At 38.6% G+C, this 23,705-nt stretch overlaps 3 protein-coding genes across 3 annotated transcripts; 1 reads left to right on the top strand and 2 right to left on the bottom strand.

Annotated features, from left to right (window-relative positions):
- Window positions 1–7,908: 7,908 nt before the first annotated feature.
- pcare1 (photoreceptor cilium actin regulator 1) lies at window positions 7,909–12,679 on the bottom strand. Its single transcript, XM_063908870.1, has 2 exons — window positions 9,034–12,679; window positions 7,909–8,518 (listed from the first exon to the last, which is right to left on the bottom strand). Exons 1-2 carry the CDS (start codon window positions 12,399–12,401, stop codon window positions 8,395–8,397), a joined length of 3,492 nt encoding a protein of 1,163 aa, XP_063764940.1. The 5' UTR covers window positions 12,402–12,679; the 3' UTR covers window positions 7,909–8,394.
- Window positions 12,680–14,094: 1,415 nt separating this feature from the next.
- Window positions 14,095–17,928, top strand: spdya (speedy/RINGO cell cycle regulator family member A). The gene is made up of 7 exons (XM_063908896.1): window positions 14,095–14,374; window positions 15,395–15,666; window positions 15,836–15,894; window positions 15,988–16,073; window positions 16,160–16,331; window positions 16,512–16,869; window positions 17,469–17,928. Exons 2-7 carry the CDS (start codon window positions 15,429–15,431, stop codon window positions 17,528–17,530), a joined length of 975 nt encoding a protein of 324 aa, XP_063764966.1. The 5' UTR covers window positions 14,095–14,374; window positions 15,395–15,428; the 3' UTR covers window positions 17,531–17,928.
- Window positions 17,929–19,331: 1,403 nt separating this feature from the next.
- Window positions 19,332–22,680, bottom strand: trmt61b (tRNA methyltransferase 61B). Its single transcript, XM_063908891.1, has 7 exons — window positions 21,665–22,680; window positions 21,473–21,575; window positions 20,398–20,588; window positions 20,227–20,318; window positions 19,722–19,906; window positions 19,555–19,638; window positions 19,332–19,471 (listed from the first exon to the last, which is right to left on the bottom strand). The coding sequence occupies exons 1-7, from the start codon at window positions 22,391–22,393 to the stop codon at window positions 19,437–19,439; spliced, it is 1,419 nt and encodes a 472-aa protein (XP_063764961.1). The 5' UTR covers window positions 22,394–22,680; the 3' UTR covers window positions 19,332–19,436.
- Between the last annotated feature and the right edge of the window lie 1,025 nt (window positions 22,681–23,705).

The raw sequence follows: 23,705 nt of genomic DNA, 5'->3' as shown, positions 1-23,705 counted from the left end.
GTATTTATTTGCATTATCACTTCCAATCATACACGCAAGTGATTGAACATGTTCCTGTTAATCACTCATTTTCATCCAATCATCACTTTGACACTTAAGCAATCTGAAAATATTCTAACTCTGGTGTTATTGCAGATCTTTGATTGTACCATCTATATGCAAATGACCTGGGAAATTTGACAGGGCATACTTTTGTTGGGAAAACTGCACGAACAAACCTGTGTGACTCAACTGTATCTATTATAAAAAAAACAAGACACACATTCGATAGGATATAAAGAAGCTTCCCGGACAAATAATTGGTTATTCGCAGCCTTGTTTAACTATAATAACAATATCCAGTCACAAACATAATGTGTGTGTGGTGCCGAATGTGCTTTCTCTACTACAATCTTTATGATTCCCTACACTGTCTGAGTACATACAGTGGAGCACAGCATGAAAGCATCCCACCTGATGGTGATACATGATGGTGTCTCACACACCAGGAGGAGATGAGTAACATTTCCATAGAAATCAAATTTGAAGCAATTTTCTACTCCAGCTTTGAGTGTTTTACAAATATAGAGCCTTCTATATGTAACTTATACAACTGCAGTGGGAGGAAATATGTTTTAGAATCACTCTCATATGAGAAGATTTAAAATTAATATCTCTAAAATTAATATCTAGTTGAAATTACGTAGGCCAGTGAGCACACTTAAGCCAACGGCTGTGACAGTTCGATCCTTCAGAGGTTAGTCTGAAATATAAAGTTGGGACAGAAATTAGACTTTCTGTTCTATCCAAAAACACTGGACTCCCTTCAGCAAAAAGAAAAAAAAAACATAGCCCCAACATTTATTTTTTTACTATCTCCAACTTTATCATTTGTCTAAAGTTCCTGACAACTCTAAAACGCTAATCATCTCTGCCTGTCCCTGGTACCTGATGCTTGCAGGAAATAATCTAATAATCAAGTCATTTAAATAAATATCAACACATGAGGCAACCCAATTTGAATGTTCCCAAGCAGGCAATCAGCAAAAAGGAACATCATGAGACTCAGTGTGAGCCACATTGTTAAGAGATGAAAGAGCGTCAGGGCCTGAGGGCACGCAGATAACAAAACAAGAAGCAGCTGATCTGCAGAAGATTAAAGAGTGCAGTATAAGCAAGAAGTATAAGATCCCTCTTTTAAATCCTTACGCATATGGCATATTAATATGATGACAGCACAAGACTGACACACTTTGAAAAACACTGACAAGTATAATAACCTGTCTTTTTTTTAAAAGCTTTCATAATAGAACAAAGGTTTCAAACAATTTATCACTTCCTCTCCGTTTACTCATGTATGAATGAAAAGAGCCACATGCATCACTGCATTTGAGACACTATTACTTGAGGAAATAAACATTGTACCATGATTTTGTCAAAATTAGGAAATTGGTAGGTTTGTATATGTATTCATAAAGTTTGTTTCATGTCTCTTCTTCTGGTTCAAATAGTATTATATTATAAAGAGTGTATTGCAATACCTGGTGAAGTTCAAACAGAGCATCAGAATGGGGAAGAAAGGAGATTTTTTGTTTGATCGTGGTTGTTGGTGCCGGAGGGGCTGTTCTGAGTGTTTCAGAAACTGCTGATCTACTGGGACTTTTATAACCATCTCTACGGTTCACAGAAAATGTTCTGAAAAAAGGAAAATATCCAGTGAGTGGGGCGAAAAACATCTTGTTGATGCCAGAGTTCAAACGAGAATGGCCAGGTGATGGAAAGGCAACAATAATTCCAATAACCACTAATTACAACCAAGGTTTGCCACGGCAAAAGCAGGTGGGCTAAAGCAGCAGAAGACCACTCCTGTGCCATTCCTGTCAGCTAAGAATAGGAAACGGAGGCTACAATGCGCAGGCTCACCAAAATGGATAATAGAAGATGGTTTGATGAGATATTTTCTGGACATACTTTGGACCCCTTAGTTCCAATTGAGCATTGTTTGAACACCACAGCCTACCTGAGTGTTGTTGCTGACCATGTCCATCCCTTCATGAGTCTACCCATCTTCTGATGGCTACTTCTAGCAGTCATAACGCGCTAGGTCACAAAGCTCAAATTATCTCCAACTGGTTACTTGAACATGAAAAAGAGTTCACTGTACTTAAATGGGCTCCACAGTCACCAGATCTAAATCCTAAAGAGCACCTCGGGATGTGTTGGAACGAGATATTTAACAATCTACCGCAACTGCTTGATGCTATCATGTCAATATGGACCAAAAAATTCCTGAGAAATGTTTCCAGCACCTTGTTGAGTCTATGCCACGGAGAATCAAGGCAGGTCTGAAGGCAGAAGGGGTCCAACCCGATACTGGCAAGGTGCACCTATTAAAGTGGCTGGGGAGTGTATATTGCCACTTAAAAGTAATATGTAATTCAGTGTTGAATGAAAAATGAAAATGAACATCGTTTTATTATTTTACAGTTTGGGAGTTCTTTGCATATTGACAGCTAACCAGTGGAAAATAAATAGCTTTTTAGAAAACTCTTCATCATTAGTGACATTACTGCTTAAACAGACATGCATCATGCTGTCTTGATATAATCACTGCTTCCTGTTGGCACTGCAGGTATTCCAGCTTATTTTAAATACTTCCTCCCAATATGTGTTTGGATAAAGCTGCAACAGCATTTTCGCAGCATATGTAATGGCATCAATTTGTCATAAAATATGAAAGAGGCAGAGATTTATGGACGGATATGCTTTTAACTTCTATAAATCAGTGATACAGGCATGCAGATGAGATGCCAAAAATGTCTGAATGCTTGCCATGCTCAACCCCTCCTATGAGGCCATGTTTCCTGCATGTCTGCATGAGTGTAGCCCAGCTGGAGCTCACCTCCAGGTTAGGGCCATTTAAACCAGACGCTTATCAGATAGTATTATCTGTGAGCTGCCATGTTCGGAGCAGCACTGGGCACACGCAGGGCCAGATAAGAGGCATCTATGGCAGCTGGTAGGTCATCTTTTTTCCCTCAGCCCCACTGGAACAGACAGTGCAGTAGCTGTAAGCCAGCCGTATGAGTCAGGCTGTGTAAATAGGATAAAGAGGGACACTGTGGACTTGTGTATTTGCTTTGGTCTCAGATTTTGTGTAATGAAAGGAATCTGGGCTAGCTCAGCAAGATGGACAGAGCTTTATAAATCCCAGTGATGGTTTGGTTTACGATGGTGCGTCGGAACCCCTGCAATGAAAGCTGGTGCCATCTCGGAGGAGTTGCTGGAGTGCAGAGTGGCTATCCGCTGCTTACTGCTGCAATACATTAATGGAACGCTGACTTCCACCAACATGTAACTTTTGGATAGATGGTCGTCCTCCAATTGGAAGGTCGATGGTTTGATCCCAAGCACCTACAATCAACATGTCAATGTGTTCTGAGCAGTGGGCCCCTTATATGGCAGTCTTTGCCTCTTTATAATTGGCTGTAAATGGGTTATTGCTGACTTGTATATGTGAATGACTTGGAGGGGTCGTAAGGACTATAACATTGTTATTTAAATGCAATCAATTTCACTTTTACATGATATTCCGACCATATGAATGCAGAATGCAAAATAATGTAATATGCTCTTCCATGGACTACTCTTCACTTCTAGTTTATTATATAAGGAGGAGTTGTTTTTGTCATAATCCCACTGACAGAGAGACAAATAAATCAAGCTTAAACCATGAATCATTGGTGGCTGAATAAAAAAGACCCAAATCATAACGGTTTTGGTCATAATCTAGTGAACTGGTCTGGATATTTAAATTTGACTGAATCAGCCAAAATAGAGGTGCGATTGCATAATTTAACCTTAATTTAAGATATACATTTCCTTGCTATGAGTTTACTAAGCTTATTAATTTAAACAAAAAAATGTTGATGGATTTATTCTTTGAGGCCACAGCTAATCAATGACAAATCACCTACAAGTCTCTAAAGCAAAAGTGATTATTCAAAGGCAGATGTAATGCTGTTCAATCAATGTCCGCTAAAATTCAGATCAAGAAATGTGCATTTTGTTATCCAAAGAGGTGGATACAGAATAAATGAAGATACATGGTTCGCAAAGTCAAATGTTTAATTCTAGGAATTCATGGGTGTTATTATTTCAGGCAGTATTCCCTGGCTGTTCAAATCTGAATGATTATGCCCCTCATTTACCTTCATAGCTCTCCTATGAGACTGAAGCAGTCAGATCCAGACAACAAATGTAGGTTTTTGAACCATGACATCCAATTAAGGACCTGGGTAGCAAATGTTGTTCTCACGTCCTGACAGGCTGTGCAAATATGCAATAACAATATGGAGCAGGCAGAGAAAGAAACTACAAATAATGAACTCAACATTTACCTACAGGGATTTAAGCATGACATATTCCATTTCAGATTTCGTAATGAAAGATGTGTAGATGTGACAGGTAAATAAAACTATTATTTTTGCAACTTTGAAACACCATCTGGTAAAACTGGATCACATGAACTGATGGGGATTTTTTAGAAACAATAAATAGATTTCACATCTTATTTATGAATGCATAATCAGAACTTCTCCACTGGGTTCTACATGTAAGCTGTGAAGCTTACTGTCCCAACATGTTTCCAAACAAGGTCCAACAATTTATCCAATTGGCAGTTTTTAAATGATCACCCAAACCCTAAGCCTAACAACTTCACATTCAGAAAAGGTCCAGTTATACGCACATGAAGTAGTGGCACACTTTTCCAAAATACCACTGAGACTTAGCCAAAATACTGAATCTGTAACAAGGACCAGAGTACCCTGAAGGACCGTATTCACTAGAAGTTGGAAGTATATAATAAATCCCATAAATCCTGTTGTTTTCTGGGAACTTACACATGCACAATCATCATATATTTTTAAGGGGTTTGTGGACAGATGGATTGATTTCCAAAACAAATAATTAATTACCATCAGAATGTGTTTTTTCTCTAAATGTGTAATCAGGGAATCAAATGTCCTAAACTGGCCTTTATGAACCTGCTTGACTTTCACACATCGGTTAAAACAGGACCACTGAGGCTACAATAACAAATATAAGAAGAACTTGAATAATCAAATCTCAGGGGAATCCCTTTTAAAAAGAACTTTCATTGTAATGGCAAAGTCATGTTAAAATAAACTATGATGCATCAAGGCTTTGTTACCTTTTCCTGATATGTTTGCCGTCCAATAAAGGCACTTTAAGTGTTTAAAGATAGAATGCTTTGGAGCTTTTGCTATGTTTGAGTCTTCCCCTATCCAACATGTTTTAGGTAAAGAAAGTTATTTGGTGTTAATTAAAAAGGAAGAGATGGAATAAAAAAACGTTTAAAAAAAAATAATCCCAAAAAATCTTATACCAATATCTCCTCATCCTGAGGGTTAGTTTTATTCACTGTTCAGAATTAAATATGTTTCCAACTATCTTTTCACATACAAGGAATTTAAAATGGTTTAGTGGTGCATACATACACACTGTTTGGGAAATTAAAATGGAAAAATGTAATTAAGTTAAAAATAATAAATTCAATAAAAAAAGTTGTCTATAAGAAACAAATATAGAATATTAGTGTGTATAAGAAAGAGTAAATGTGGACAAAAAACTTAAATATACAATAAATACAATGAAAAAAATCAAGCAGCAAATCAAGCAGTCTATCTGAATTAAAAATAGAAGAACTGTGAATTTTAAGTGACATTACTATGCATAAATTATGAATATTATCAGAGGAATGTGGGGGTTTTTTTATACATAATCACACATTTTTGTGTATATTGCAGTGTATCTGTTTCCCAGGAGAGATTCAGATCAAGCATCAGTGTATTGTCTGACACATCAGAGAGTGTCTCATAACAGACAGTGAGATTATGCTGTATTCCATTTGCATTCCATCTGTGCATCCCATAGCTATATTTCCACATGGCTGCAGTTGAAGGATGATGGGAGAATGGGGGAGTGTGGGGTGAGACACTCCTCTGGTGGAGAACAGCTCTCACTGCAGGCATCTGATGGCGTTGTTACCTAATGAATTAACCAGAGGACAGAAAATCCACCAATCACATTACTGCAGCTCATACAGTGTTGCTTTAGTTCATGGAAAGTTAAAGAATTTTAAATATTTCATTTCTTATTTAGTTGATAATATATTTATAGTCGAGAGTAAAAGAACTGACTGTATTTTTTAGATATATTTTACCGAAATTTGTCAGAATACGTTCTTGAATATTCAAGATTTTCATAGCAATGAATGTGATATTGTGGAAAAATGTGTGTTCCAATGACACACAACTAAAAAGGCGTGTTTATTTTCTGCAGGAAGCGGGCTGCAATTTACTTTGAATATACAAACACAGTTTGTAATTGCAGTCAAACAGGAGAGACTGAGCGAGGAGAATTGGTCTGGTACTTTTTGTTCCAGACAGAGGAATGCAACACAGGCATTTTAAAAAGAGAGAGCACCTTGGAGCTGTGCTGACTGACGTGTGGAGGCACAGACTGCTGCATTATGACTGAGTGCCTGTGGGGGTCAAGTCAGAGCACAGGCTGTTAGTTTGTATTCATCTCAGTGTTCCCACAGGGGGAATTTATCAATGGGATGATTGAAAGCTGATCATCTCCACAGCTTCCTTTAGAAAACTGGCAGAACACAAACAAATACACAACATTGCTCCGATAGAAAATGCATATGAATTGGAAGGATGTCAAAAAGACAAATTGAAAGAGAGGACATTATTCTATGCTTGAAAAAGTGCAGAAGGGTATTACTGAACAACTGAATGTTTTTTAAATATATATTAGGTTAATATATTGTGTAACAATGTGAACATCTTTACTACAATATTACATTATACATTTTGTTGTTATCTTTTATTGGGCATTTTACTTTAACTCCTTATTAAAGTATTTTCTGTTAATATCTTTTTTATTTTTTATCTTTTCATCACAATTATATTAACTTGTTATGTTGATAGAAACATTGTTATCTGTTTTATTTCAACTTATTTTACTTATTTTCTTTCATTAACTTCTTATGTTTGCATAAATATATTTATTTTATTTTACCTTTTTTATTGCACATACTTTAATTTTCAGTTTACAAAAATATGTATATTTTATTTCATTTGTTTTTCCTTTATGGAAAAATGTGCTTGAACATTTATGTTAACTTTTAATTGCACATTCTTAATTAAACTTATTATGTATAAATAAATATTAAAATTATTCTTTATTTATTTAATTTTATTCTAAAATGGAGCAAATGTCACAAAGCACAATTTTCCCCAGGACAGAGGAAGTATTTTGGTTCTGATTCTGATTAAAAGTAACAATCATATTAACAATATCCAATCCTACCACTGCACAACTTCAAATATAATGCTATACACACGTTCTGAAAGAAAACTATATTTTTGACCCTTGTGGGAAACAAGCATTAGTTTACCATGTAATATTTCCGTTTATCCTTAGATCAAAGTGTTATGCAATACCGTTGTGTTGCCAACTGTGTTCTATTGTTGTATTATGTCATTATTGATTGAAATAGTCGGATGTAAACTGATGATTTATTCAACACAGGAAAAAACAATTGCCTCTGCAGCCTTTTTTATAATGCATGATTCTATCAAAAGGCAGAAACAGAAAAGCACTCGGTCACAGGTGCTGGACAGGAAATCATTTCACTTTCAGACTTTCATTGGCCTGACACAAGTGGCTGTTAGTATAGTAATTTTTCATTTGTATTCATTTTTAAAGGAGTTGAAGATATTGTTATTGTTCAGGTTAATGATAATGGATGGTAAGAAAAACGAAGTTAGAAAGTATTTTCTAATGTGTTTTATTATTTATTTTTTGAAAAACATTGTAAAAATAAAACATGAAACAAAAAAATACATATGGATTAAAATACATATTTAAATTCTGGTTGAGGGTGACCTTTTTATTTAGCTTGCAGTGTAGTATATGACTACAGAGACAAATTACTTGTTACTGAATGAATGATTCATAGTTAATAACAATCGTGTGACTTTTCTTATAAATTATGCCATTGCTGTTTGATTCAGTGATATATAAATGCCAAAGCTTTATTTATAATGAAGCCAGGAAAAAGAGTTCCAAAGGTAAACATGTGTATAAAACTGTTTCCTCTCTTATATACTGTACATATCATTCACAGTACAAAAGCTTAATTAGGTGCTGAGTACGCACAAACGCATGCCAAGATGCACACCGTTTCACTACACTAGAAAGAAACATTGTGAGTGTGTTAGGTGTGGATAGAATTAGCTATTCCTCTCTGCAGTGGCGTAAACAGAATCTTCATAATTCCCTGGTTAAACCTGCTAATCCATAATCCCACTGGCTCCTTTAGTCTATGTGCAAGGCCTGTCCAACAACACACAGGTCCGGGTGTGATGCTGAGCGTATTGTAGTTCTTAGGTTTGATTGGCTCCCCCATAGTTCTTCATACCTGGATGGTTCATCATCCAGCCTATAAAAATGATTGGAGAATGTTGTCAATAGCAATTACGGAGGGCGGCTAGCTGGGTCTGTGTCACTTATAAACAGAAAGGGTGCATAATTGTGCAAAAAGGTTAAAATGTACAATAATGCAGTATTCACAGACTCAAAAACTGCATAATCAGTATTGGAAAGAATGAAATGTGTCTTTTTCCTTTCTGTACTGTCTTTACATTTTAAGAGCATGTCATACTTATAAATTAAGTACAGCAAAACTTGGGAAACTACTGTCCAATATACTCTACATATATTATGTGCGTTAAGCTCACTTTCACCAATCCCTTAATCAACATCAAAAGTTCATGTCGTCATTAAAATGACATGTGAACTCTGTGCATCAGAAATCTTTGAGGTAACTCAGCAATGTAACAGTGAAAGCAACACTTTATTATAAAAAATCTAAAATAAAACCATTACAAAAGATTGAATGAGAAGTCATATTTAAGGACTTAGGAAGTGTAACATTTACACATAGTAAACACTTACCCCTGTGAGTATAATGATGGCTCACTCCCACAAGTCTCAGCCACTGAGATGCCTGGTGATCTTGGCTGATTCAGACTTGGCCTTCGGTCTGAATGGCTACGTCGGATGAAGGGTCGAGGTCCTTGAACAGATGCGGGAAACCTTCCATGATTTTCAAAAGAACGTGAGAGAAAAGAAACCCTGGTAGAGGTCCACGCTTGAGGGGGATGAGGAACTGGACAAGGCTGGGCCTCAAACAGGGATGGGGATGAAGGGCCGAAGACTGAACGTGCATTACTGATCATCCGACTACTAGATAGATCTTCGCTGCTGTTCTCCCTTGACCATCTTTGTACTTTCGGCGAAGCAGGTGGAGACGGTGCTTTGAAAGGGTAGGAGGAGGAGGAATTTGATTTTAAAAAATGTTGCTTTGTTACAGGTGGGCTGGGAAGTCTTACTTGTGACGATGGTGGTGTGTAGAGTTTCCTGTTTACAGGTGGGCTAGCGGAAGAAGGTGGAGTAGGTTGTCTTTTGGAGTTATAGGGACTGGGAAGTCTTCGATGTACACTGCTTGTTGCAGAAGGTGTGGTGGGTAACATTCGCCCCCTAGACATGGGGGGTGTTGCAGGTGGTTGGTTCCTAACCACTGTGGAAGGAGGCACTGTAGTGTTATATTCAGGCACTGAAAGGTTGCCACCATCTTGTATGTTTGCTGTTACTTCTTGACTGCCAGATAGGTTTGTTGCTACATCATTTTTTGACAATCCTTGAGAGTGTGAAGAGTTTCTTAGATGTATGATCTTTCTGTCTTGCTGGTACAAGGAATCCTTTTCCTTCTCTGTGTCTGCCTCCAGTTGGACATCTGGCTGGCTAAACTTTGACAGTGTAGATGTGTCCTGGTGATCCGGTCTATCAAGGGGAGTTACCTTGGAAGTTTGTGGAAGGCTTCCTTTACTTGGCAGGACGTTCACTGACTGAACAGAGGCCCTCAGTCGTTGTGATACTGGAACCCTTTTTAATACGGGTGACTTTCCGACTTTTGTACACCATTCATCTGATACACCAGAGGAAAGACTCTGGGCATGTTCAAAGGAATTGTCCATTAATACTTCCAGTGGAGGGGGAGGAAGGCTATCCAGATCTAAATAATTGTTTTTCTCAAATGACCTGGATTCAGGTCTACAGCTGGTTATTCCGGTGCTCAGCACGGCTTCTACATTTCCTAAACCCGGTAACACAGGAACGCCACACTTCCTTACTCCTTTGAGAGGCCCAAGACTTTTAGAAACATCTAGATCCTCTATCCCTTGACTGAAGGTATCAATCAGTCTTTTGACTGACTTCCTGCCTCTGTAAAGGCCTGAATGTGGTCGTGGTGATGCAGGAGGGCTAGGGGGTGGGGTGGCTTTTATAGGACCCTTAGATGTTTTCTTGCCCTTCAGTTTATCATCTTCCACCACACTTGCTGCCTCCAGTTTTTTGCTGTTGCGCCTTGTAAGGACTGCTTTGTCATCAATTAGTTGGGAATGGCTGTTCTTTTGTAGCGAGGGATGTTTGCGATTTTTTGCTGGAGATTGTGCTGGTGAGGTTCCATGATTTTGTTTTGGTGAAGCAGTCTTGATGTTTCCTCCTTTCTTGCTTTGACTCATTCTTTGCAACCTGTGGTCTAAATCCTTCTGGGTCCTTTCTAGTTCAAGCAGAGTAGGATCTTCACCTTTGCTCCGCAGGGATTCTGCTGATTGGGAACGTCGCTCTTTAGACACCGGGGTCTTTTTTAACACTACCTTCCGAGTAGGTGCTGTTGTTTGAGGCCTCCTTGGAGACCGTTCTTCATCCATCCACTGCCGTCTACTGGTTTTTGGGCTGCCAACTTCCTTGGTTTTGGCACCAGCATTCTGCGATGGGACAAATTGTATCCTACCACTTATAGCATGTTTCATTCTTAGAGTCATTTCGACATTTTGAGGATTTTCTATTCGCTTTGGGGGTAGACGGCGTGGTTGTTGCTGTTCACAGTTTAAAGGGGAAGAATTTGATCGCTTTCTAAACCTTACATCTACCATGCAGCTATCTATCTGTTCATCATCATGTTCATCATCATTTTCGTCTTCTTCACCAAAATCTAAGGACACTGATCCTAGCAATGAGTCTCTTTGGTTATTAGCCATTATGGTACCAGCTGAACACAATGAGTTAAGTGAGGTGAGGGAAACACTTGGACTAATTTGACTTTCAATCTTTTGCCTGGATCCTCTTGGCCTAATGTTCACAGAGGTGTATTCCATAGGGCTGACAGGAGTTGTTCTATTTGTCCCAGTGGACGCATAACTCTCTCGTCTAAGGCGTCTTTCAGATCCAGCAAGGGATTCACTCTCAGCCCCAATACCACTGTCCTCGCTAAAGAGAGCAGAATCCTCTGGCCCAGGCTTGCGCAGAGAGGCCATTTCAATACGAGACAAAACTCGCATTAGCCTAGTCTCTATTGTACGTTTAACTTTTAGTTTCTCCTCTAAAAGCTCTGAGACAGATGCAAAATATTCCACTGCCTCCTCCAAAGCAGACTCCCCAATTCCACCAACAGTCTGGTTTACATTTTGCATTCTCTGTGTGGTGTACTGAAGCAGCTGCTGCAATAAATCCGGTGGGGGCTCAATATTAGCAGAACCAGACTTTGAAGGTGGAGAAGATGACAGGTTTTTAATTTGACTTGGCCAAGCAAGATGCTCTCGATTTTCTTTAAAAACATTTTCTCCCTCATCTGCCATTTCCTCCAGACCCTGAATTATTTCCTCGTAGCGTAGAGCCATAAAAGCAACCATAGTCTGCACAGAAACCTGTGTTTGGGTTGCTTCTTCCAAAAGTCCTAGTAAAAGATCATATTTGTTTATGCTAGGATTTAAAAAGGCATAAGCAGCTTGGTGAGCTTTTACCAAAGGTTCTGGGAAGTCCACTTTCTGTTCTGTAGGTTGTTTTTCCTTGTCTTTCTTTTTAAGCCCCTTAACACCTCTGGTATTTTTCTTTTGTTTCCTTGCAGGCTTTTTTTCTGCCACATCCTGCTTGTCAACATTTTTGTCCTTTTTCTGTGAAACTGTGTTGTTGTCCATTCCTTGACGTCCTGTTTTATCCATGTTTAGTGCTTCAGGGGCTGGTTCAGTCACATATCTCTTTTTTTGTGGTGTTATAGGAGCCTCTTTCTGAAGTACCTGGGTTTGTCCAGCTGCCTTTCTCTCCTTTGTATCCACATCTGTTGATCCAGTTGAATAATGCTTCTTGGCATCATCAAAGCGGGAATCTCTGGGGCTTTCTTGAGGTGCAGGGGGAAGCATTCTGCCCTTCTTCATGGGACCCAGAACCCCAAAACTGTTACCTTTGGATGGTGAGCAGCCCATTTTGGATGTCTTCAGATACAAGCAGACACCACGCTGAAGTCAATGAAGCAAAAAACAGCCAAGATACTTAGCCACTTGCTGTATCTGACATTTTCAGATGGCTGAGGTTGTCAAGTCCGACAAGATCCCTCTCCACTAGGATGCTACCGAAACAAAATATTGATACTTCCATTTTACAAATCTCTCCCACCTGTAAAATAGGCAAAGTAAATCCACAGATCGATGGACTTTTTTATAAAAAATTCCATGTAGCGTGCTCTGAAATTCATCCTTCTTTGTCATACAAAGGACACACAGCTGACAGGATTAGTGGGGCTTTCCGTGAACTCCTCAGCATGCGCATATGTCACGTTAAAGCATGTAAAACTCACCTAGCGGTAAGACTATAAGCTCATTTGCTTAATTAGAGCTGGCCTCAGGTGGCTTTTTATAGCCTGCAAAACAATATCTCCCCCTTTAGTTCTAAGGCTATTTTCCATGCCAAATTAACTACATTGATCAAATGTGAAAGTGTTATTTTCAATTGCAGTCATATGCAGACAACAGTTACTAAACGTTGTATTCTATGTACAGTGATATGATATAGAACTAAAATATCACTGATTTTGTATTTGACAATATATCTAAAGACAATTGATGATTTGTTTTATATTTGATTACTTGAATTAAAATGAACAGGAAAAGAAAGCAATATTAAGGATATGAAAGTAATTAAATCTCTTTCTCACCATGTAATGCATTATTGTTTAAAAATAACAATAGAAAACAGCCTTTTCCATTTGCAGAAGCTGCTCACTTCTGTTATGCTCAGTAAATACACAGTCAAATCTTCACAAATCCCTGGCCTCTCTGTCTTTTCCTTCTGTGCAGTGATATAGCCTAATAATTTACTGAAGTATGAAATAAATATGATAAAATAAAGACCAAACTGGGTAATTCCCCTAATCGGGTGCACTTTGGGTCATTTCTGATCATTACATCTGGTAGTGGACTACTTGAACCTTTGAGAAAACACATTTTCCCACCTCAGGCATAAAATCACAATAAGAAGGAATTTAATTAGGAATTTCCATAGTTTTGAGTTCAACCGCATCACAGACAGCTTCAATGAATATGTAATGATGCTTAGTGAGGACATGCAAATATGTTTGTTGTCTACTACAAAGACAACCAATTCTTAATATATATATATATATATATATATATATATATATATAGTTTTACATTGTAATGCAAAACACCCTGTTCCATTAATTCATTGCTTTAAAATACATGTTGTAATTTACTTTCATTTAAAATCTTTGAAGTAAGCTTTGGGGACTCAAAGGGCACCCAATTCAGAGAATCACCCAACCTATCCAACCAAGTGTCACTTAAACCCGTTTATTTATGTATTAATTGACTCATTGTGAATAACAACAATGTATAAATTATGTCAATTAATCTGAATTATTAACATATAAATTAGAAAAATAATTCTTGCAAATTATATTAGTTTGTTATTTTAGTTCTATCTTTATCTGATTGTGTCTTTATCTCATTCGTATTTTGTTTCATGTTCATAACTTTATGCTGATTTCTGCTTGAGGTAGTTTCGCCATTATTTGACGTAGAAGAAGAAGGAGAGCGATCTGATTGGTTATCGCGTCTCCGCGTGCAGGTGTCCTGTTAAACGATTGGCGGGTACCCTGAAGCGCGTTACCAAACTACCATCCTCTCTGGTCCTTTAAACTACTGAAGATTACTTTTTATTTTCTCAGTTTAGCTTTTACAGTTAGTCATTGTTAGTATGTTCTCCTTTTCTCCAGGATAATATCCACTTCAGCTCTTTGCTACTCAGCTCTGCTCCGTTGTGTCACTCACATTGTTATTAACACTGAAATCCGTAGACTTTTAAACGGTTTGGAAGTCAACCACACATTAACTACTAAACTCTGCTCCATCCACTAACTCCAAAAGGAAGAGCCGCGAAGGTAAGGACTTTGTTTAGGACATTTTGTTGTGTGTTTAACTTTAAGACTCTCTTTGCCAAGCTCATTTCCCCAAAGAAAGTACAGAAATAACGTTTTGCTTGAGCTAAAGTTTGAATTAGCTTCCTACAAGCTAGAAATGGTTAGCGTTTTTGCTAGGTGGCTGACAGCTAGCTTGATATGTATGGGGTGAAAATCAGGTAGCCTACTTGGTTAAACCTACCTAATCAGTTCTGGAACAAGTATTCAGATTATTTACGTGAGTAAAAGTACTAATATCACACTGTAAAAATACTCAATTAAAGTAAAAGTGCTGCATTAAGACACTCAATTAAGTACAAGTATTTATTTAATACAATAAGGAAAATATACTTCGAGTGTTAAGAGTAAAAGTAATCATTGCAGGAAAAATATAATATATAATATTATAAATCGAAAAAAAAGCAGCCAAAGAGTGACATCAATTTTCTGTTAACCCAATCATGGTTCTGGCTACGGAAGAGTACTTTAATGTTGGGTGCTTTTAATCTATACCAAATATATATATATTTTAAAAGTTTCAAATCTGAATGCATATCAAAAATCAGAATTGATAAAGTAACTAGTAAATAAATCTGTAAAATAAATTTAGTGAAGTAAAAGTTACAACATTTGCTTTAAGAATTGGTAGAGTATAAGTATAAAGTACCATGAACTGATAATACTTAAAGTTAAGTAGGTAAAGTAAAATGACCTCAAATGTGTACTTCTACCACTGTACCTAATATACAAAGCAGATCATAGAGCAAGCAAGTAAAATGTCAGAAATGAAAGGTTAAACACAATGTCACACAACATTCTGCTAAAAGGGTGATATGTTCAGGCGTAGTCTGTAATGAACGCAAATGACAACAAGCAGAAAACATTAAACCTATTAAAATAAAGTAACCATTTTAAAGCGGAAGTGTTTAACGGATGGAAGAAACTTTATTTTGGTTTTGTAGCTAAGAAATGACTGTTCATTTTCAACCTTGTGCCTCTCAGAACACACCACACCACAGATGATCTAAACTGAAGCATGATGAAGCACACAAACAATTGGCGCCAGGCTACTCCATCAGTAACTGTCGGAGTCAAACCCAACAGTTCAAACTCTCTCCAAATCAGAAGAGGACTCCGTCTTAAAAGAAGCAACGGCCATGATGGCCAGGGCCCGCCTGGAAAAAGCCAGCCAAGCCATCGGGATGCCAAAATGGCCATGCCCCCAACTATCGTCATCCAACGGCAGGAAATGGCATCGTTCTTTAGACTTCTTGGTAAATCAGCAGCCCAAATAAAAAGCATTTATTATTTATTCAGTTCTTACTTTTAAACTGGAAAAAATTTAATAATTTTAGGCATTTGGTCTTATTTTTGATTTTCTTTCCTCTATTTTCTACCTTTATGTTTTGGCTTTTTATATTTCTAATATTTTTTTTTTTACAGATGACAATGTGATCCATGACTTTCTGTGTATGGACTGTTGCTGTAAAATGGCTGACCAGGTAAATTGTTGTGTAAAAAAATTGGTAAAAGTGACAAAATATCTGTACAGGCTAACAATTAACTACCTTTAACTTTTCTCCCTAATTGCTCAGTACCTTCTAGCCATGACATTTGTATACTTCAAACGGGCCCACTTTACCATTCCTGAATACAACAGGAAGAACTTTTTCATTGCACTGTAAGTTTCAAATAAAAACAAACACATATAGTTTTTCTGTCTTGTTATTGTCAAGAAGTGAACCCGCTCAAGTGCTTCCTCTCTAGGTATCTTGCCAACACCATGGAGGAGGATGAAGAGGAGAGTAAATATGAGATATTTCCATGGGCGCTAGGCAAGAACTGGAGGAAGCAGTTTCCTCGCTTCCTCAAGCAGCGAGACCAGCTGTGGGCTCGCCTGGAGTACAGAGCTGCCGTCAGCAGGCGCTGCTGTGAAGAGGTACACAGCACTGTAATTGCCTAAGGAGAGTGATAGATGGGGTTTCTCTGGGAATCTTGTAAGTTTTTGCTGTGCAGTGTAATTTGTATAGCTTTCATTTAATGCCAGAAGCTCAATCTCAGTTTTTTTTCTGATGGAGCTCTATTTATGTTTTTGTGTCTGCCCATCTTTGGCCTTCAGGTGATGGCGATCGTGTCCTCTCACTTCGTGTGGAAGCGAGAGCGGTCAGAGCACCACAGCGGTGCCCAGCGACAGTACGGGGCTCGAGATCTTGCGCAGATCCCCCGTGGGCCCACTGCCTCCCCGGTCCCCTGTGCCCTCTGCAACAGCAGTGCCAGGTTAGATCCGGGCCCAGGTCCCTATTCTCCTTTCCGAGCCTCTTCTGCACAGACCCCAAAACCCGCCTCATTACACCCATTCACCACCGCTCTGAGTCTGCAGATCACCCCACCCAGAGCGGCAGGCTCTCGCAGGAAGGTAGTGGAGACGAAGATCCATGCGCAGCATTCTTTCTGCTGCTGTGCGGAGGAGGTTCCCAGTACGTATCACTTTTCAAAAAAAAGGAAAATGATAAGATAAACTAAAGTTAAGGATCTCAGGCACCATCTAAAACTGAAGAGTTGTTTCCCAAAATAATTGTAGATAAAAAATAAAAATAAATTGAAAATTAAATCTACTTTTTAGGGTTTAGAAATGATTCATTTTAATGGAGCTTATTTACTGCTTATCTAGACGAGTAAATGTACCCTTCCTCAAAACAATCCCTTAAGAATGTCAAAAAATATATTTAAGAGATATCGTCACTGGTATAATAACTCGCACATTTCAATTTACACAAGGCTTAATTTCAACACTGGAGGGATGCACAGTTTGTGGAGATCATACCTGTAGATCAACTCTCTATCAACTAGTTATTCCTGGTGAGTCAACACAGGTGTAAGCAGGGCTACGTCTGAGAAAAGCGGCTGTAGGCGGCTCTTTATCAGACGTGGAAAACCTAAATTAACTAAATGAAATTATTTTAACTTTTCCACCCCTGACAACGTGTATTTAGTATAGGAATAAGTTTGTCAATGACTCCTCTTAATACAACTTGAGAGGAAATTTTGTTTTCCATCTACCCTTTCTCTTCATTAGGAGTTGAGTCTTCCTGCGGCTCCACAAAGGACACCTCCATGGACTGGATCAGTGAGGAGTAGAGTCTCAGAGCCTCAGCATGCTGACCCTGCGCTTCTGTGTGTTGTTGTCTCTCCTCAATACTTTACAATGAAGTAGAGGTCTGAGTACCAATGAACCTCTCTAGTTTCAAAATAACTGGTCAGAAAAAAACGACTCGCACTCTAATGGAAACACGCAGAAACACTGTTGTAAATACTTGTTAAACTTTCACTGAGTTCTTTATTTATATATTTATTTATGTACTAAGCACTTTGTGATTATTTTTTGACGGCCACTTGTTTGTACACAGATGTTAAATGAATGCAAAAGGTAAATAAGTGTGACATTTAGGAAGAATTAACATCAGTCACTGCATTCTGGGATTCTACCGGCTGTGTTTTTACTACTGTTGCCAATGTGCCTGTTTGATAACCCAACACTGCCTCTTGAGTTCTCAATAAAGGCTTCAATTTAATCAGTTTTGAGTCTTTATTACAAACTTATTTTATGCTCTCAAGTCTCACATAACCTGTGTTTTTGAAATAATGTAGCAACATATAGCTTAGCTCAGTGCAATTTTAAAGTGTTTTCCCCACAACAATTCAGATCCAAATGTACTTTATACTCCACTTAATGTTTTGATAACGATAGTAATTTGGTAGGATCGGATTAATTTAGAAAATAAAATATAATTGATATGAGTTAGACCATCTTTGTTGATCCCTTGGTGGAATCCAGTGTATGTAGTAATCAAAAACTCCTTGTACCATTTAAAAGAGATTGATATGGTTTATTTTATTCTAAAATGGGCCATTGTGCAGAATGAGCACTGTTACCTTTTGTTCTTTACTTAGATTGGTGCTTATCCCTTTGTACTTGTATGAAGTGGTGGAAAGTAACCAAGTACAGTTACTTTAGTGCATTTCTCAGGTAAATCTGCTTTACTTATATCCATTTATTTACATTTTATGCTAAACAACTTTTAGATTACAATGTTCCGTTGTTGATGGAGACACCAGGCAGTGTGAAACGTTATTGATGTGGTATCTCATCTGTAGGAGCCTAAATGCAGTTTGTTGATGTTTTGACTTCGGTGGTTCAGTTCATGTTCAAAATGACGTAATTAATAGCTAATATTTGGAAGTGTGTGCCTTTTGATTTATTTTTGGTGCACTCGGGAGGAGTTTCCGGGGTTAATCTTGTTCAGTCAGAAAAAGAATGGTAGAGTGGAGCCACACAGTTTTTTGACCTCTCTCACTCTCTCTCGATTTTTTGGAATCATTTTATAGCTTTTGTAAAATGACATTATTTTCCGTGCTTATTTTTCTTGAATCAAAGTAAACGGTTGAATTTACCGAGGTGTCCAGTGGGTTTTTGATGTGGATTACGACGAGGGAAACTGTCACGAGCGTCAAGCTAAGGCTTCAATCATTGGAAAGCTACATCATCCTTTACCAGGTACAAACTAGAATTATGTGCACATGAATGCATCAGAAACTCTAATCCAGTGATGCAATAGATATTACTACTTTGGATCATGAGCACTTCTAGATTTGGTACTTAAGTGTATTCTGCTGCTAATACTTTTGCACTTTCACTAAAGTAACATTTTGAATGCAAGACATTTAGTATTTCAACACTGTATTGTTATTTTTAAGTATAAGATCTGAGTTCTTCTTTCACCTCTACTTTAATTTTAGTAAGATTTATAATGAGGGTCTTATCCTCGTAACTGAGTATATCCATAATGTGGAATTATTACTTTCATTATTTACTTTAGTGAAAGATCTGAGTATTCCATTCATTCACACAGCAGTGTACAGCACACAATAATACTGTATATTCACAGCCAATATACATAAACACATTTATTCTTCATTTTGTACAGTTACAATAAGGTTGATGTGTGAGGATGTTTTATCCTGAGGCTCCTTGCAGGCAGACCAGCTACCGCTCACACTTCCTCAGTTTCACCAGGAATGCTGAAAATAAGAAAGACAATGAAAATATATTCATAAAATCGAACTGTCAGACTCAGACTAGAAATTTGAGTCAATATCTGTACCTGTATGGCTCATCTGTTCAGGATGAGGCCTGGCAATGTAGGGAAAACTCCCAAAGGCCGCTGGCTGCTCGGTGCTCGTCTTGTCTGAAATATAACGTTAAAAAAAGTGCTGGAAAATATGATCCTTTATGACGAGCACAGTGATGTTTGTGTCATATTATACAAACCTTTCTCCGTCTCCTCCCTCTGCTCTTCCACCAGGACCGGTGCCTTCCTGATGCAGTACTTCCCGTCTTTCTGCAGAGCCGGAGCCACCAGCCAGTCTCGGTTTGGGACCTCGATGATGCGTTCACAGAGCAGAGGGAGCGCCGAACACCGCATTCCCTCCAGCAGGTCAATGACCTGAGTGATGCTGAAGTACAGGGAGGGACAGTCAATGAATGGGAGAACACCATGTTCTTCTTCAGGTAGGGTTCCCCTGTCGTGCCACTAATTAAATGATTGCAGATTCACTTTTGGTTCTGCCTTTAATCATGGCAAATTTCACGAATTGAATGGATCTTAAATCGCTAAGCTAATAAAACAACTAGGTGGAGTTGTATCAATCTTCTCATCCGAAAGACAACAATTAAACATTTTCAAAACATTCAACATCCACTATGAAACAAATGCACTTTTTTCCTGTTTTAGGTCTGGTTTTAAAGGAGACAGTGAGACACTGGAGATACACACTTGGCGAGGTAGACGGCACACACAGCTCCAGGGTGCAGATGTGGAATCACAGTGGGTAGGACCAGGTGTGGGTTGGCCATGTCAAGGGCAATCTGCAACACACAATCCGGGTGTCATAAAGTCTAATCCAGGAGTGTTAATACATATAATCAGGTGTTTCTGTACACTAACCGCATTAAATCCCTGACCGGCGATGAGCGGGGAGGCTGTGCAGAGGTCGGCTCTGTGAAATTGGACGTTGTCAGGCCACTCCTCCCCTCGCCGCAGACTCCATGCTGTCCTCCAGCGGTTGTAGTTAAGCACCGCTCTCTTGTGGTGGTCCTCCCTGACCTCCATGCTCAGCACGCTGCCTTTACAGCCCACTGGGAGAAACAAAAACAAACACGGGAATGTCAATTCTGCTACCTTAAACAGTTCAATAAAGCATTGTGCACATAGTATTCCAGGTATTTGCTAAAATACTTTTCCTATACAACCCCAGAATCAGAATCAGAATCGTTTTTTATTTACCAAGCCAGTTTGCACATGCAAGGAATTAGTTTTGGTAAAAGTGGTGCCTACACACACACAGAAAGAAGAATAAAACATACAAAATGAAAAAGCTATTAATTTTTAAATTATAATTATAATAATAAACTATTCAGTAAATTATGTAGGAAACTGAGTGCAGCAACATATAATAAAATATGACAGTATACTGTAATCCCCAGACTTTGTTGAGAGCAGTTTCATAAAGGAACTACCTCTTTTTCTACCGAATTACCCCTGCTAAATGTATCACTGTGCAGAACAAAGTGACCTCTAATCAGAAATCTGCCGTTACAGGTCAGCCTAAGATGAATCCATTAAGGTTTACATATCATGATCTGTTCATGAGTAAAAGCATGCTTCCTTCTGTGCTGTAATACATTTAGTAATATGGCAGCTAAAGGAAAAGTATCTACTTTCAGTACTGAGGTAAACTGCACGTAAATAGGGTCAATATTTTCACTAAAAGATATCATCATGAAGCATAATGTTACGTTTAAATATGCAAATGGGGCAATTTCTCATTTAATAAGTTCTAATTTCCACACATTTCCAGGTAGAAATAGCTGATAGATATCACAATGAAACTTTTTGGTAAACTGGTCCAAAACAAGACATGTTATGAACGCAAAAAAGCCCAAACTCTTAAAATAGACCAGCACATGAATAAGCTATTTTGCCTGTGAAGTGAGATAAAGACAGTATGATTGGTGCAGACCTGCTTTGGACAAGAACAGAGACATGGCCCCGGACCCAGATCCTGACTCCAACACACGGTCTCCTTCTGTGACATCCATCATCATCAGCATAGTAGCTGCATCCTGGGAAAAAAGAGAAAGAGACAAACCTGTAAGAAGAAATTGTCAATACCACCTTGAGACACTCTGAAACAGGAATGCAAAGTGTGTACCTTTGGGTAGGCGATGGCGGGCCCCCTCTTCATGTGCAGCACATAATCCTCCAGACTGGGCCGCCGTATAAGGATGGGAGTCCCCCTGCTCGTCTTCAGGAAGCGACCCGCGGGTTGCCTGGCTATGTTATCGTGCAGGATGATCCCCCAGCTGCTGTTCAGGCGTGCCCCCGCCTGAAGGGCAAACATCCTCCTGAACTCCACACGGCCTTTCTTACGATGTTCGGCCAACAGCAGTTCCCCGAACACCAGCAAGCTCTCCCCAGGCAGGGTGGGTGGTATCGAACCTTTTTCCTCCTCTGTCTCCATAGCTGCATCTGATGCATGATGGGTCTCCGAGTCATCCTCTTTAGGGATAGCCTCATGTTCTGCTTGTGTGTGGATGTTTGTGTCCTCTTCTGAGGCTTCCTGGTTCTGCTCCTCCCTCAGCTGCATCACCTCAGGGCTTAGGGCGTCCTGGGGCAGCAGGCTGCTGATCCTCTCCAGGGGGGACAGGGGTCTCCTTCTGGATAGCAGAGCTTGCTTGAAGGTCAAGTTGGAGCTAAGGGGTGAGGGGTCCGAGTCGTCTCCCTTGTTCTCGTTATAATTTACAAAAGCAGTTGAAACGGTTCTTGTTTGCCTCATCCTACATTTTTGGATTATGCACCTGCAACTGAGATGTCTTTGACTGCTATTTCTCACCAGTCTTCTCATAAACAAAAGTCCAGCAAAGGGCATTTGCACAGCCATAACTATAGATTAATTTTAAAAAAACGAATCAAAAAGAAAGGATATGTCCTGAGATGCCACCCAGGGGCAGATAAACAGTAGAAAATTACATATGCAGTTGTTAAATAAATGAAACATCAATAATGCATTCAACATCAAAGTAATTATAACAGTAATCCTGGTTGGGAGGTCACTTACGGCATGTACAGTAGAACAACTAACAATTCGTCTTCATATCTCCTAAACGCGGCTGTATTTACTGAAGAAGAGGTCACCATGCCGGAAAACACACGTGAAAAAAAACGTCATAAGTGAGCGACACGTGTAGTAATTGTATTCGACCAGCAGATGGCCTTGTTATTACAATTCATATTCATAGATAGATAGAATCGGAGGATGAAACCCTCTTTATTTGTCACATGCATGCACACAGCAGAGCACACACAGTGAAATTAGTCCTCTGCATTTAACCCATCCTAGTACTAGGAGCAGTATAATGGTCCTAAATGCTCAATGTACTTTCATTTTCTGTCAAATAATAGCTTACTGGTGCCACAGAGCAGCATCCTCGGCTCATTCGTGAAACTGTCCAGCTTTGGGGGGTGAACAACCTTGAACTTCTAATTTGAAGTGTGTGCTTCTTATGAAGAATATGGATATTCAATTCCATATGTAGTCAAAACATTTCACGCATTAAGTAACGTGGGATAGATTAAATGTACATGAATGTGACTGAAGTCCATTGTTCCGTTAAATGTGTCTTTCTTCATGGGGATTTACAGTACAGTTAAAAACTATAGTTCTTTTGTTGAGGCGTTCAAATGCTGTAATAAAAAACGTTTTCTCGGTTTAAATGAAATAACGTTGCAGACAGGGTTTGAAGTGATTCAAAATAGCAATGTATACGACAAAAACATTACAATAAGGTAAAAACTGAAAGGAACCTGAGGGAACTTCATCAAAAACGAAACCAAATGATTTGAGTGTGACTGGTAACTTACATATTTGAAAGATTCTGAATGAACACATCAATTATATTCATCAATTAACAAACTAATATCATTTTTAACCATGCTTGAAAAAAAAGGGATCTATTTTTTTTATTAAAGTAGGCCTATATGTTGGAATGCAAATGTTTGGTCCAGACTGAGCTTGTCAACAAAAGTTAACCAGAGTGTGATACATTGCATTTATCAACAGATTATCCCACCGGAATAATACGATACATATGCAGAGAAGGCACTGCATAAAACGTTGAGATAATTTCCGAACCCTATAATATCCTTTGTCTTGTAGGTTATAAAATCTAAGAACTGCATCTATTTATACGAGG

The sequence above is a fragment of the Eleginops maclovinus genome, chromosome 19, assembly GCF_036324505.1.
Source record: "Eleginops maclovinus isolate JMC-PN-2008 ecotype Puerto Natales chromosome 19, JC_Emac_rtc_rv5, whole genome shotgun sequence".
Classification (NCBI taxonomy): Eukaryota; Metazoa; Chordata; class Actinopteri; order Perciformes; family Eleginopidae; genus Eleginops; species Eleginops maclovinus.
The sequence above is the reverse complement of the archived record's forward strand: the minus strand, read 5'-3'. Positions and strand labels throughout refer to the sequence as shown.

Excerpts from the sequence above, each read along its gene's own strand:
- spdya (XM_063908896.1), top strand. The coding sequence starts at position 15,429 with ATGATGAAGCACACAAACAATTGGCGCCAGGCTACTCCATCAGTAACT. Across the intron at positions 16,332-16,511 it reads GCAGGCGCTGCTGTGAAGAG|GTGATGGCGATCGTGTCCTC; the intron begins GTACACAGCACT and ends TTTGGCCTTCAG. Across the intron at positions 16,870-17,468 it reads CTGTGCGGAGGAGGTTCCCA|GAGTTGAGTCTTCCTGCGGC; the intron begins GTACGTATCACT and ends TCTCTTCATTAG.
- pcare1 (XM_063908870.1), bottom strand. The coding sequence starts at position 12,401 with ATGGGCTGCTCACCATCCAAAGGTAACAGTTTTGGGGTTCTGGGTCCC. Across the intron at positions 8,519-9,033 it reads CCATCATTATACTCACAGGG|GCTGGATGATGAACCATCCA; the intron begins GTAAGTGTTTAC and ends TCATTTTTATAG.
- trmt61b (XM_063908891.1), bottom strand. The coding sequence starts at position 22,393 with ATGGCTGTGCAAATGCCCTTTGCTGGACTTTTGTTTATGAGAAGACTG. Across the intron at positions 20,319-20,397 it reads CCGGTCAGGGATTTAATGCG|ATTGCCCTTGACATGGCCAA; the intron begins GTTAGTGTACAG and ends TGTGTGTTGCAG. Across the intron at positions 19,472-19,554 it reads TGAACAGATGAGCCATACAG|CATTCCTGGTGAAACTGAGG; the intron begins GTACAGATATTG and ends TCTTATTTTCAG.